Source organism: Tupaia chinensis, unplaced genomic scaffold (genome assembly GCF_000334495.1).
Source record: "Tupaia chinensis unplaced genomic scaffold, TupChi_1.0 Scaffold000081_1, whole genome shotgun sequence".
Taxonomy (NCBI): domain Eukaryota; kingdom Metazoa; phylum Chordata; class Mammalia; order Scandentia; family Tupaiidae; genus Tupaia; species Tupaia belangeri.
This window is the reverse complement of record NW_006159542.1, coordinates 5,224,788-5,240,270: the sequence shown is the minus strand read 5'-3', so window position 1 is coordinate 5,240,270 and position 15,483 is coordinate 5,224,788. Positions and strand designations below refer to the sequence as shown.

Genomic DNA, 15,483 nt, shown 5'->3' with positions numbered 1-15,483 from the left:
CCCCCTCCCCCCCCCCCGCGCCCGGCCGCCCTCTGTTGCCCCCTGCTGCCCTCTGCCGGCCGCAGCCGGAGGCACAGCCTCAGGAGGCCCAGGACAGCCAGCCCGGCTGGGACGGTCGCCCCCTCCCCCTGGTAAAGACGAGGAAACAGATTCACCCAGAGGAAGAGATTGCCCAGGGCAGCCCAGGATTGATGGCAGTTCTGAGATAAGGAACTTCTGCCTTGTGAGACTGGGGGTCCTCGAAATCGGGGACCGAATGGAGGAAGAAAGAAGGTGGCAGGTTCTATTCCTGAAAGGACCCCAGAGTCCCAGGGACAGAGCTAGGACCACGACTTGGTGGTATCCAGACTCCTACGACAGCCAGTACCATAACCGCAATCAGCAAAATGACCGCACCCCCGATTCAGAGCACCCTGGAGAACGTGGTGGGTGGGCCTGTTAAATGTTGGCCCTCCTCCCCCCACCCCCGCCGCCCCCGTCACTCAGAAATGGGAGCTTCACACCCCCGCCCTGGGTCAACCAGACTCCCTGGGATCTCACAGTGGAGCGCAGACCTGCGCAAACACCCAGGCGATTCTCACACCCACAGCCCAGGTTCAGCCCTGGGACTGGAACTTCCCGGTGCCTCAACCCGTTCACGGGCAAGCGGATGGGGCGCTCTCTCACTGGTGCACAACACACTCCGCCACACTTCCACACTTACCCAGCCCACACCCACGCTCATCTCACGTGCAGGCACAGCCGTGCTCCCACAAACACACCCACGGATGCCTGGACTCGGGTGCACTCGGTGTCCACACACGCAGACGCACGCTCACGGGTGCCTACACAATCCAGATGCACACTATGCCGGCCAGACCCCCCTCAACGTGCACAGCGCGCGCGCACGGACGTCGTGTGCACTCACTCCCCACGTACGCACCCCAAGTGCATACACTTGCACGCGCACATCCTCACTGTGCACAGCTGTCTGCGAGTGCCTACCGCTCGCGTACACACACGCACTCACCCCCCACGCGTGCACCCTCCTCCCCACACGAGCGCGCCTTTACGCATTCACACCAGTACTCCCAAACGCTCCTGGAGCTCCCAGCACTTACTGGGTCCCTAAGCGCGGGGCTGACGGGTCGGTCCTTCCTCCGGCGCCTAAAGGCATTTGTATTCATGGGTCCCCGCAGCCCCGGGCGCGGGCTCAGGGGCTGGGGGCGAGGTCCCCTTCCCTAAACGGGGCGCTGGCGCGCAGAGCGCAGTGGCACCGGGAGGGGCATCGGCCCACGGGACTGCGCCGCCAGACCGGGTCAGCCTGCGCCCGAACCTCGACCGCTCTGCGTCCTCCGGCTGCCGCAAGGGTTCTTGGCGCGGGGGGCGGCTCATAGGTGCTGGGGCCCTGGCGCCCGCCCGGCCTTTTGAAGTCTCCGCTGGGGGCGGGGAGGGGGCGCTGAAGGCGGCCTTTTAAACCGTGGCTGCACGCGGGCTCAGTCGAGCAAGGTGTCTGGTTTCAGCAAACTTTAGGAAAAGTCCCAAGCCAGAGCGGGGGTGGGGGGAGCTGCATAGCTGTGCGCTGCTTCCTGCAGGGGGCAGAGCTCCCATGGTGGCCGGGAGAGAGGCCTGGCGTGGTCCTGGGGAAGCGGTGAGCGGCTGCATGGCGCGGAACCTCCACTTTCACTCCCGCATCCCCACCTTGAACCGTTGTCCTTCTTGTGGACGAACCCCACGACTCCCAAGAACACCTCAAAACCCTGCGCGGTTATGCATGTTCATGCATTCTTCTGGGGAGAGGGAGACGAGGATTTTCGGAAATCCACGGTCCCTGAAGGTTGAAAACTCCCTGTCCAATTGCAGCTGCTGTTTTTTCGAACTTCATACTTGGTGCCAGGCGGATCCTGTCTTTATTTACATTTTAGATGTTTTATTTGTAGTAGATTTTGTGCATTTATTTTGATACTTCTGAAATGTTGCATTACAATATTACCTATCTTGACTCCTTAGAAGTCTTTAGCACAAGCTTCCCCCCCCCATATGTATCACCACTATTGGTTTTTCTGGGTGTCCCCTCTTATTCTGAGCCTTCACTTGCCTTCTCCCAGGTCAGGTTTGACCTGCCCTGTGCTAAGTACTACCCTTTGCAGATGAGATTGCTGAGATAAGCTGGTAGGTGGTGGAGGTGGGATTTGAACCCAGGTAGCCTGACTCCTATTCTCTGCACTTGGCAGGATGATCCAAATCTTAGCCTTTAAGGGGTTCTGTGCAGATCCTGCTGGCCTCCCACGCTCATTTTCTACCCCCTGAGTTCCAACTTGGCTGATGCCTGCACCCAGCCCTAGGCAAGCTTGGCTGCAAGGAGACCTTATCGATATTGTCCCTTCCCAGGCTGTCCCCCTGATCCCTGCCTGCCTGTTCACTACCACTTTGTTCTAGGTGCAGTTCGAAGTTCGCCTGACTGCTTCGCTGCCCTGTCCCACACTCAGGTTGCTGCACACATTAACTGGTGTTGTCATCGTCAGAGCAACCTGTGTCCCCACACCCAGCATGGGCATGGAACACAACAGATGCTCAAACCATTGGTCATTTTTAAAAATGTATTTAATTAATTAATTTATTTATTTTATTCTGCCAGCAGGGCACATGCACTCACTGGAGAGAGAGTGAGAAAGTGAGAAAAGCATCCCCAGGGGGGCAAGGTCATGCTGCAATCCCTTCTCCTTCATCTCTCCCTCCCTTTGGGATTTTGGGCACACACACAAACACATACACACACACACACGCCTGTTGTATTTTTCAAACCTTCTGATCCGGGACTCAAACCATGCTGTTAACCGTATGGAGTCCAGTTGCCTTAACCACCATGCCACAGGCTGACCCAAAAGTTTATATTTTAAAAACTCCTGCAATATGCAACCCTCCGTAAAAGGCTCTGGTGGAAGAGAGGCTGCCGGGACACAACTGGGGACAAAGAAATTTGCATGTGATCCTGCCTTCTGGGCTTGTACACACTGGTGATGTGGACGGAAGACATACACAGCAGCTTGGGCTAGAAGAGCCCACCCAGGTCCCTCTGTCTGAGACCCCAGTACCCCCATGCCGTGGGGAAGTCCCCCACTGCATGGAGGAGCACACGGAGAGTGTGACAGATGCTATCAAAGAGCTAGGAGCCACTGACTCGTCCAGTAGACCAAGGGATGGAGAGAAACCAAGAAAGGCTGGGGACAGGGAAGGTGGCATCTGGATCCTCAAGGGCATGTTGGATAAATGTGCAGACAAGGAGCCAGGACATCTCCAGCAGAAGAGTCACATGAAGGACAGGAGGGTGGGGATGGACTCAGGCAGGTCTTGAAGGAGGAGCACAAGGAACCCAGGGAGAGACTGGGCTGTGTGTGTGACACGGCACGACTCACTGGCCACAAAGCCATTTCCAGGCAAGGCGATGCATTTCCTCAACGGTCAGGCGGGGGCCGTGGCCGAGCCCCAAGGCCTTTCCAAACTCTCATCCACACATGTGAATGTGCAATGATCAGCCAGGGAGGCCTGATCCCCTGAGCAGCTCAGAAGACCCACGGGGAACCCCTAAAGAACCCAGAAGGACTAAGGGCATCCCTCCCAGAGTCTCACTCTCTCATCCATAAAATAGATGCATCTACCACGACCATCTGTGTGGGCCCCTTGAATTGGGGAGTATGAAGCCATAGTCAGCCGTAAACCCAACGTGGCACCTGAGTATCGAGGGCGGACTGCATGTCGCTAATTTGGAAGGGAAACGAGGCACGTGGCATTCCAGGAGCACAGGGTCAGCTGGAAGGAGGAGACATGGACACTGATAAGAACTCCCCAGAACGGTCCCGTTTCCTGCCTCCGCTGCCTCTTCACACCCAGTCTTTGTGCCAAGTAGGTTCCTGGCACAGAGCCAGTGGCTGGGCATGAGCAGTTCTGACAGAAGTTGGATCTGGGAGACACCAAGCCATTGCCCGCCCTGTGAAGGGGGCAGAGCATTCGCTAGCCAACCCTGGGAGGCCACTCTGTGGAGCAGAGGGCAAGAGGCCTGGAACTAGTAGGCAGTGACTACCAGGCCAACATGGATGTGTCAGGGTGAGGCAGAATGCTGGCAATCCCTGGCCCGGTGAGGACTTGCAGGGACCACATAGCGGGCTCCCTGTAGGAGTAGGTCTGCCATGAACCCCTTGCTCTTTGAGGCAACTCTGCCTTCAGTAGCTTCAATGATGGACACATAGTATGTGCTCAGTAAATGCTTGCTTATGAACCACCAGTTGAAGTGGTAACCTGCAGGACAGAGGCTTCCTACTGCCCCAGGTATCAACCCACATCGATGTACCCATCAAGCTTTTTTTGAGGACCCACTGTGCGCCAGGCAAGGCTGTCGTCTAAGGAAGGAGGCCAGTGAGGAGATACATGAACAGATAATGCAGACCAGGAAGTCCTGCTTCAAAGCTTGTTTAACTGGTTCTGCAGAACTAGGAGGAGAACCAGGGTCCCACATACTCATCCTTCGATCTTCCCAACACCTTATACTGCTGGGCAGGCCAGGGTGGGGCTTTCTCTTGCCCTCGGGCTCCAGCCAGCATGGAGCATAATATACACACCATCCGCATCTAGTAAGAGTCAGTTCTGCTCACTCAGCCAATAGGAGAATTCTGCTATGCGTCAGGCCCTGAGCTGGACGCGGGACTCGGGCAAGTCCAAGCTGTGGTCCCTGCTGGGAGACGTTGCCATGGTGACTTTCTGACACCAGCACAAAGCACAATGCCTGGCACGTGGGAGGCAGCCCACGGATGCTGGGTGGATGGCAGAATGCATGAATGGGCACTCAATGAAGTCCAGGGCACCAGGTCAGACAGGCCAGGCGAACGCCCCGTGCCCCTGCTCCCGCTCCTATGCGATGATCCTCCGCTATTCACAAGTGTGTGCTGGCATGTGCCGGATGGCACAGTCAGTTTGGGGTGCTGTAGGTACACCAATAAATGTAACACAAAGTGTCTGTCTGCATGAAAGAACAAAACTGCACAAATTACACATGGCATCTCCAGAAAGTTTATGGAGGATTGGAGGAAAAAGGATTGTGGCTGGACAAATCGCATTTGTGGAGCACTGGGTGGGGTGTGTGTATGTGTGTGTGTGTGTGTGCCACTGTGTCTGTCTGTCTCTCTCTCATGCTCTTGACTTCTGGCATTAAGAAAAATGTTCATAGAGGGGCTAGCATGGGATGTGATGGTTAAGGGCGCTGGACTCCCATAAGATTGACAGCAGTTCGAGTCCCAGACATGGCAGCTTGTTTTCTCACTTTCTCTCTCTCTCTCTCTTTCTCTCTCTCTCTCTCTCTTACTCCATCCCTCTTTGGTCAAATTAAAAACAAGCAAGCAAATAAATAAATAAGTTAAATAAAATAACTTTTTTTGGAGAGGTTTTTACTATAGGGCTCATATGCTCGCCAGAAAGAGACAGAGAGATAGAAAGCGAGAAATCACCCCCTTGGGGGAATGGCCACGCTGCAATCCCTTCTTCTCCTCTCAAGATCGTGGGCATGCATGCACATGTGCCCAGTGTGAGTTTAAGCCACCAGGTCCGGGACTCGAACCGCAGTCGACTACATGGGAGTTCAGCGATGTAATCATTATACCATCTGCTGATCCCTCAGCATTTATTGATAACAGTGAGGCTGCTGGTTTGTACCTGGTCTTGGTGAGGTCCCTGGAGGGCTCTGCCACTGGGCCTGGTTTCTCAGCAAGAATATCCATAACCAGTTGGGGACACCCATGGTAAGACTCTGGGGCACCCTGGTATTCTGTGCACTAGTCAGTGGTCCAGATCCAGGAGAGAGAGTACATCCAGTAAGGCCCTTCAAGGGGAGGGCAGTAGGAGCTCAGGGGCCTCTCCAGACCCCTTGCCGCGAGGCAGCCTTTGGCTATGAAGCAGATCCCCACTGAAGAGCAGTTGGTAGCTTGCACCCTTTTCTGCAATAGACTGTCATCGTGCGAGCTTCATCCTTTTGAGTCCTGGAAGTCCAAAGTGGGACTCTGTCTCCCCGCCATGCACAGTACAGGACCCTACCAAACCGCATGCACAGGAACACGGGGAGTGAAAGGCACATGCAGTCGCTGCTCCAATAGGGGGTCAGAGATGGGCCACTCACCTCCCTTCTCTCCTGGGTTGGGTAATTCATTTATATTAAGCAGTTCTTTGTTTTGTTTTCTCCATGGTTTCTGCAGTTTTTCAACCAGATTCTTACTGGGGTGTGTCTCAGCTATCGTGAGATGTAGGAGAGGCTGTGATTCTATATAAACCCCACGCCTGCCCAGCACCTGAGGGAGGCTACCAGCTGCAGCCAACTCGATGGATCTGGGCACACGTCACAGTTCCACATGAGCTGCGGACCTTGGCCACGCCCATCGCGCTCTAAGCCTGTTTTCCCCATCTGCGAAATCGAGGGGACGAGCATGCAGCCCCGTGGTGATTCTTCCTTTCTCCCAGCTCCATCAGTCCCTGTGAGGCGAGTCATCTGGCCGAATGCAGCTGCTGCTGGCTCCCTTGATGGCCTGTTGGTGCCAGGTGTGTGCACCCATGATCCTGTGCACCCATGGGCTGCCAAGGTTCGGGATGGGGGTGGGTTGTGGCATGAGACTCTGTGTACAGCACTCGTCTCTCTCTCCCCAAACAAAGAAACAGTAACATACATTACTCATCCTGATCACTGAGTTTGGGCCACCAAACTCAATTTTGCTTCTGAGATGGACGTTTCACTCACTCACTCTCGTCCTGGCCCTAACCGAACCCATATCACACTGTTGCCATGACCTTCGATGGAGCTGTCACCCTCAGTAGGCTGTGAAACCAGGGGACAGAAACTCAGTCCTGTGTTCCTCGGACTTGGCACGTCCTAGGTGCTCAGCAACCACTGTTCAGTGAGTGAGTGAACGGCAGACAAAGCCATTGCTCAATCATGCTGCCCATGAAAAAGACACGTGATAGAAAGCAGCCTTTGCTCTTTTTATTTTTTAAGAGTTATTTTATTCCATTTTATTCATAATTACTCAATTTTTAAAAATTTGATCAGAGAGAGAGGGAAAGTAAGAACGTTGCCAGGTCCAGAACCCAACTCGTGGTCAGCCATGTGGGAGTTCCCTGCCACCACACCACCCGCCGGCCCCCTCTGCTTTTAACCAGGGATAGGCATTGAGTTCTTGAGTTTCAGCTCCTCTGAGACAACAAACGTGAGCTCTACTCTTGACCCATATGGGGCAGCTCCTGTGTGGCTATTTTCTGTCTCTCCTTTTTTTTCTAGAGAGATTTTTGCTATAGAGGGTGTGCGCTCACCAGAGACACAGTAAGGGAGAAATCACCCCCCAGGGGAATGGCCACACCACAATCCCTTCTGCTCCATTCTCCTCTTGGGATCTTGGGCACGCATGCTCATGCGCCCGGTGTGAGGTTTAAGCTGCCAGGTCCAGGACTCAAACCGCGGTCAACTACGTGGGAGTCCAGCTACGTAACCATTATGCCACCTGCTGGTCCCTCTCTCTTTTAACTAACTAATTTCTACTGTAAGAGAGAGGAGCACTCTCTTCACACCTCCACCTTTCCCAGCTTCAACTCTCCTAGATCATCAATACTCACACACACACACACACACACACACACACACATACGCACACCTGGCATGCTCAGGGACGTCCCAGTATACAAACGCAGGACCTTTCGCATGTGGTCCAGTTGCATTCCTGGTACCACTGCCTGTTCCTGGGCATTTTCACTAGGTGCTTCTAGCCTGAGGCAGCAACAAAGGGAAGCTAAGTCTGAAAAGTGGAGACTGCATCAGAACCAAGGTGGGAAGTCACAGAGACACAGACCTTCTGAGATCCCGGTCCCAGAGGCAGAAGAGTCCCTGTCTTGATATGTCCCAGGAGATTGCCCTCTGGCGGGGGCAACTGCAAGGAGATCCAAGCTCTAGACCCTTCGCAGCAACTTCCACCTGTGCGATTTGATGGTTGGCCTGCTGTCCAGGGGCACCAGGCCTTTGTCCTATGCCTGGCCCTTCTTCGCCCTGAGGCCCACCGAGAAGGAAGTCTCTGGAGATGGTGCGTTGCTGGCTTTCCTGGCATCTCTCTGGACTCCAGTCACGGTGGGAGTGGGTGTTAAGGGCTTGATTTCTATAATATTGGCCACCGACTCCCATTTTATTAAAACTAGATATGTATAGCATTTCATTTATAGATATTAAAAATTAAATGACAGGAGCCAGCAGGGGGCGACGTGACTTTGGCACTGCACTCCCACATAGGTAACTGTGGTTCAAGTCCCGGATCTGGAGACTTAAAACTCACCCTAGGTGTGTGCGTGCATGCCCAAAATTCAAAGAGGAGAATGAAGGAGAAGCGGTTGCGGCGTGGTAAACCCCTATGGAGGGTGATTTCTTTCTTTCTCTCTCTCTGTCTCTCTGTGTCTCCAGTAAGCACATACACCCTATAGCAAAAATCTCTCTCTAAAAATAATAATAAATGACAAAATTTCCCTGTTTGATGCCACTATGTTTTTAATTGACATGTAATGATTACACTTATTTATGGGATGCAGTGTGGTTTCTCAGCATTTAGCTTCTGTGACTTAAGCACTTGATGTATGCTGGGCCTATAGCAATGAGTTTTACATAGGTCTGCTCATTGACTGCTCATACAATTCTCACATATAAGCATTATACTACCCATTTTACAGGTGAGAAACTGAGGCTGGCAGCTCGCTCAAGGTCACGCAGCTGGTAACCGACTGAATTAAAACACTAACCTGAAACCATCTGACTCTCCAGTCGAAGTTCTCCTCCACCTCGACGCCAAGGCAACGAATTTCTAAGATGGACCCCTTTCTAGCTCTGGTGCTTGTGAGAGCCAAAACTAGGGGTGGGGATGGGCAGGTGCTGGGTCCTTCTGTGACCTAGCCTTGCCAATGGCTTCAAGCGTATTTTGGGTCTTCCAGTCCAACCACCACAGAAACCCTCTCATCCTTGTCCACTTCCCACCCCATCCGCCTCTCCAGTCCATCTCCAAAGGGGATTCAAATGCCCCCAAAATGGCCCTCCTCAACTCAAAGATACTCATAAATGCTGACGGGAGGGGCCAGGAGGAGGATGGTCAGGAAGGAGTCACGTCACCTTCCATGGCCAGACTAAGCACACAGGGTCCCTGTCACCCAGGGGGAGAGGGCAGCTGCTTTTCCCATTCCCATCGTAAAGGCTGCATCGTCCAGTGAGGTAGCCACCAGCCCATGAGTCTCCTTGCACTTAAATCCCCTATATTTGAAAAATTAAAAAAAACAAAAAGTATAGGCCAGCAGGTGGTGTCGTGGTTAAGGCACTGGATTCCCACATGGCCGACTGCGGTTCAAGTCTCAAACCCAGCAGCCTAAAAATCATGCCAGGCACATGTGCATGCATGACCAAAATCCCAAGAAGAGAATGGAGGAGAAGGGACTGGTGTGTGGCCAATTCCCCTGCAAGATGATTTGTCACTTTCCCCCTCTCTGTCTCTCTCTAGATCTCCAGTGAGCACATATCCTATAGCCAGAAAAAGGAGAGGTACACAGTGACGTTCTTCAAGTGCTCTGTGGCCCTAGGTGGCTGGCCGCTACCGTGCACGGTGGAGCAGATACAGCGCACTTCCGTCCTCGCAGAGAGCTCTCTGGATCACACTGCCTGCGGAAGAATGGGGACTTGGAACGACTTGGCCAGAGTCACACAGTGAGTTGTAAACAGAGCTGGGATGGGACCCGCATTTCTTGCTTCTAAAGCCTCTGCTCCCAGCACTTGGAACATATTTGCCACCGCCTGGCCCCAGAACAAGGAGAATTGTTTGCCTGGGATGGTAAGTCTACTTGGGAAACCAAATAGACATCAGAAGACTGTGGGTGAATACCCAAGTGGAGAAAAGGAGCCAGCTGTTCTTGAGGATTATTTTTATCCTGCCCAGATATCCTGGTGAGCTGCTTCCCTCCCCACCCCCACCCCCCCAGCTATTTTTATCTCAACAGCCGGAACCAGAATACTGTCTCCCTCGGGTGATGCACTGAGGGATCCACTGACACATTGTCATTTTAGCATCAGGATCTCTCACTTGCTTAACAGTTTCCAGGAAGGGTCCATAGCCTTTGGTGAATGCCATTGGCATGCTAGTTCCTGAGCCGCCAGGGTGCACGGGGGAGGCAGGTCCCAAATTACAGATAGGGAAACTGAGGCTTCTGTGGGCGTGGTGCGCTGTTTCAACAGCTCGAATGTGGCAGAGCTGGGAGTTAAGCTCAGGCTCAGACAGGTCCCTCCTTGCAGGGTAGGGGGTCGTCTGTCTAGTGATGGAAAACAGCCTGACTTTCTGGCTGAGCCCCACATCACCCTCTCTGTCTGAGCTGGCACCTTGTTCTGAAATCTTTGAGTTTCTCTTCCCTGGTCCATAATACAGGGAATTTTCATCTTGTGTGCTTCACAGTCTTACCGGGAGTCTGGCCAATGGAAAAGCTTTCAGTAACTTGGAAAACACCCAAAACCCAGCAAAGACTTGATCACCGTCACCATCATCATCATCTGCAAGATCTATAATTGTACGCTGTCCCCACCCCGCCCCCTCCTCAGGCCTCAGTTTCCCTGCCTGAAACCTGAGCGGCTTGGCCTGGAGACTCTCCATGGGGCCTTCCTTCCAGCTCCGGTTTGCCATTTCTATGACCCATTCATTCAGTCAACAAGTGTTTATTGAGTTGAGCAGCTTGACACGGTGGGGAAAGGAAGGGCTGCTCCTCCAGAAGGCTCTCTGTCCAGGCTGCTTCAGCCACATACGCAAATTTCCTTGTGTTTTCAAAAGGCAAATTATGGGAAACATGTTATTCACCAAAACATGCTCGCCTCATCTCTCAGAGAAGAGAAGAAAAAAGAAAAAAAATCCCTCCACCCCCACCAAGAAGTAAGCTAACAGAGGACAGAAACCCACCCTTGTTCCTCCGGGCGACTTTCCAGAGGCTCACGTCCCTGCTGAAAAGGGGAAACTGTATACGGCAGGGTTCTCTGGGGCTTCTGCAGACCTGGTAAACAGCCTGTGTTTGTCCCAGCTCCCGCCATCCTGAGAGGTCAGCCATGCCAGGGGGAAAAAAACAGCCCCGTTCTGTGCCCGGCCTGTCCCCGGAGTGAGGAAAATAGTCCATAAATATTTTTATCTTCATGGTCACCAATGGAGCTGAGAGGAAAGCTTTGATTCTCCAAGCCCTAGAGCATTCCCTCCCTCTGGGGACCCGGTGGTCAAAGCTGACCTGGATGTCCCATCTCCCACCCCCAAATTATAGGCTGTTACCCACGTCGCCTGCCCCAGGAGGTGGTGGGATCAGAGGTGGGACCACACTGTCCCACCATGGCCAGCCTCAGGGCTGTTGGAGCAGCCTCTTCCAGCCAACTGGTTTCCTGCCGGGAGCTGGGTGGTCATGGAGGAAGGAGAGATGGCTCTGGGGGTGAGGAGAGGGCCCCAGGACTGAAGCAGAGGGAGGCCTGAGGGTCTCCATCTGGATCTCACATTGCCTTGTTCATCAGGGACACGTGGAGGAGTCCCGAGAGCCTCGTTGACCTGGGAGGTGGTTTATGGTGAAGCAGCTCCTTGGAGACCTGCTGACTTTCAAAACCCAAAGAGACATCAGTGGGATTTTAGTGACAGCCACCAACAGAGACAGGGTCCCGAACTCCTAACGTCATCGCACACAGAACCCTCCTGTGTGCTAAGCCTCCTTGCTGCCATCTCCTTGCCCTCTGCTACCTTCTGGAAACTTCTAGAAGGGAATGCTGCATCAGGGTGTCGCTCAGACTTAAGCCTTCCAAAGTTCATCCAAGGGCAAGATTCTATGGTACTGTGGTTCCTAGATCACTTGAGCCATAAACGTTTATGCCAAAAGTGCTGGACTTTAATTCCTTTCGATGCCAGAGCCCAAGGCTCTAAAATCCTGGAATCCTACCTGGCACGGACTCCAGCGTCTACGATTCCACGCTTCTGAGGCTAAGACTGCTGCGATCCCTCCTGCTTGGGACCTATTTCAGGGCAGACCAGGACCTCACACAAGGGGGCATTCATTCCCAGCAGGGACTCTGGGCAGAGGAGCCCCTGAAGCCGCTTACCGCTCCTCTATCTGTGATGGGCAGCATTCCACGGTTCACGACTCTCAGCACCCTGCTCGCCTTCTGACCTTTTCCTGGCCATATGCTTCGCTTGTCCTCCATTTAATCCTGCCCAGCCCCACCCAGCCCGTGCTACCAGATATGGACAGGAGGCAATGGCAGCTAGCACCAGCACCCTGGCCGCCCTCTGCCAGCACTGTTCTCATGACACAGAGAGAGGGAGGGACACTCTAAATATGTGTCCTCGGGCAGAACGGTCCCCAGACACTCAGAATTGATGGTACTGGAGAAGCTGGGCTTGTCCTGTACCCAGTCCTAACTGATTTCACCCTGGTTGACTCGACCCAGCGCCAGAATGGCCCTATCTACGTGACTCAGAGTCCTTCCAGACTCAGTCACCCTTCCAGGGCTTCCCCTTGTTGGAAATCCCACTGCAGGAGACATTCCCTTGGGTGCAGGCCTCTGAGAAGACTCCATGTTAGTGGAGGACAGAGAAGGACCTTTCATTCTTCTCCCGTTGTCTTATACTCATGCCTTCAGCGTGAGTCCACAGCCCCGGGGGTCATGAGAGCGAGCCTTCCGTTCTTTTCTTTGAATGAACTGAAATCCTTTTTTCAGTCCTCCTATCACCACGCTGGTGGGAAGTACAGTCTCAGTCTTTCAGTCCTCCTATCACCACGCTGGTGGGAAATATAGTCTCAGAAATTAATATATTTTTTAAGAATAATTTAATTTAATTTATTTAATTTGCTATAGGGCTCACGTACTCCCTAGAGAGGCAGCGAGAAAGAGGGAAGGTGAGAAAGCAAGCCTGGGAGCTCGGACCACAGTTGGCCACATGGGAGTCTAGTGCCTTAACCACCGCCCACCTGCCACACCCCAGTCCCGGTCGTTACTGAGGCTCTCTTACACCCCCCTTCGCTGGTTATACAGTGCTGGAGTCTGAGGCAGAATCACACGCCTGGGAGGTCCCTGCTCTTCAGGTCCCATCTGCAGCCCTGGGATGCTCCTTGTGCCAGATGTCCCTCTGTTCAGTGGCATGGTGGCATGCTTCAGATGTAGGAAGCTTTCCTGAATCTGCAGCACCAGCGTGTTGGGTCCAGCCTGCCTAGGGACAGCATGGAGCACCCTCCAAAAACAAACAAACAAACAAACAAAAACTGTTCCCCTCTAAGCAAAGGACCTGCCAACTTTCATTCTCTCTGCTTCCAAGATCTTCCACCCCTTTCCCTCCCTTCAGGACCATCCTCTCCTCCCTGAGCTCACAACAGACTGAACACCAAGCAGCTCCAGCTCCCAGCTCTTCCCGAAATCCAGCAACCAGTGCCCCTCGAGGGCAGAGCCCTGGTTTGGATCGGGAATGGAGGGGGAAGCATACAGACCATAGTGCACAGTGCTCCTTACAGCGCATCGCCCATACACACTTCTTTGCACACGATCCTGGGAGATCCTGGGGACAGCTGCTTGGCTCCCTGATAACACAGGCAGGAAGTGGTCCCTGGACGAAGGGGGCCCAGCCTTGGGTGTTGTTTTTAGGCTCTGTGGGAAGGGGGGGTGTCCAGGCACTGGGGTCCTAATTCAAGCTGGGTATAGTGGTGTCCGGGGGCGGGGGCGGTTTGGAAAGGAAATGGGGCATTTGAGAAAGCCTGATTGGCTCAGTTCTTCCCATAGCTCTGTCTGCAGACACAGGAAGAGAGCTGATGATAAACTGCGGGCAGAGGGAGAGTCACCCTACCAACAGGGTCGCCCGCGGGGCAGAAAGCACAGTGTACACTCAGCGCCTGGACCTCTGGCCCGGGCCTGCCATGAGCCAGCAGGGGACAAGCACGTGTCTTCTCCATCTGGAGATATGAGCCTGTGGAGGTACAGTGCCCAGACTCCCCCCGAATCAGGAGGAGTCCCGATTACTGGTGCCCCCATATCTCAGCCTCACGTCTCTGCTGGTTTTCTAGCACCATCCTTGTCTTTCGTCGCCACTGAACCCTCCCACCACCTGAACAGAGCTGGCCAAGGGCTGTCGTCTGAAGTCACAGCTCAAGGATGGCTGCGGACAGCAGGCTGAAACACAAGCTTGGTTCCTCTTGTCCCAGATGCAGGGTTCAGGCAGGCACCCCCTTCCCTTATGCACACACAGGCACACACAGCCTGGCTTCTGGAAGAAGGGACATTGCCTGGCCAGGAGGCTAGACAGGAGGAGTGCTGCAGAGCCTCGAAGGCTGCCCCGAGGCACCCAGGCCCAGCCTAGCATGGCTTTGCCACCCCATCACAGTATCTCTAGGTCACCAGCCCATCACTAGTAGCCGAATCGTGCAGGATCAGGCTCAGCCGTGGGCAATTATGGGCAAGGAAGGAGAGAGAGACAGAGACCAAGAGATAGAGCTAAAGACAGAGAATGTGAGGTGGGCGCATGGACAGGAAGGGAACCGGGAACAGAAAGAGAGGAGGCAGAGCTGGGGAGAGAGTCGGACAAAAGAAGAAAGGAGAAGACAGAGAAAGAGAAGAGTAGTAGGGCCAGCTAGTGGCATGGAGGTTAACGTACTGGGCCCCACATGGCTGACTGCGATTCAAGTCCCGGACTCAGTGGCTTGAAAATCAGGCTGGACGTGTGAGCATGAGTGCACACAATCCTGAGGGGAGAATGGAGAAGGAATTGCAGCGTGGTCATTTCCCTAGAGAGTGTTTTGTCACTTTCTCTTTCTCTGTCTCCGATGAGAACATGTGCCCTTGAGCAAATTATATAAGAAAAGGAAAGAGCAAGACAGAATGGCACTGAGGGGGAGATGCCTTTAAGGAGAAGGAGCAATGCAGCATAGCCCAAGTAAGGAAGGGGCAGAGACCACGCACGTGTGCGCACACACAGACAGGCCAGGAGGGGAACTCGGACACCCGGGGATGGAGCTGCAGCCCGCTCAGGCTTCAGACGCTGAGAGTCTGCTCGGCCTGCACCGGTGCAAGGAGCTGGAGCATCACGCCCACAGGTGGGGATGCCCTTCCCTCCCGTGGGCTGACGGTGGCTGGGCCTGCTCTCCCTGCCTCTGGCTTCCTCCATGAGACCAGCCCCTTAGCCCCACCTTGGGCAGCTGACTAGCTGGAGGGCTGAGCAAAGGGGATCATGGGGTGACAAGACGACAGTATTTCTCCCCCACACGCTCCCTAATGCACACATGCTCTCTACATGACTTAAATAAACTACAAAAAAAAAAAAGGCTCCCCAGGATTGTTTTGATAATTAAATGGAAGGTGGTATGCAAACACTTGACCAGGCCTGCCAGGCACTAAGCCCTTGAAGCATGCTTGCCATTGTCACTGCCATCATTGCCATCACTACCATTGTCATCGTCATCATC

General features: G+C 53.8%; 1 protein-coding gene across 1 annotated transcript in view; it reads right to left on the bottom strand.

Annotated features, from left to right (window-relative positions):
• The window catches only part of COL27A1 (collagen type XXVII alpha 1 chain), a 191,819-nt gene extending 176,716 nt beyond the window's left edge, over nucleotides 1-15,103 (bottom strand). Inside the window, exons 1-4 of the mRNA XM_027769364.1 lie at nucleotides 15,059-15,103; nucleotides 13,541-13,608; nucleotides 7,662-7,774; nucleotides 1,316-1,418 (exon numbers count right to left, since the gene is read on the bottom strand). Of these exons, the coding sequence (XP_027625165.1) occupies nucleotides 1,316-1,418; nucleotides 7,662-7,774; nucleotides 13,541-13,608; nucleotides 15,059-15,103 (329 nt within the window). The remainder of the gene's footprint in view (nucleotides 1-1,315; nucleotides 1,419-7,661; nucleotides 7,775-13,540; nucleotides 13,609-15,058) is intronic.
• Between the last annotated feature and the right edge of the window lie 380 nt (nucleotides 15,104-15,483).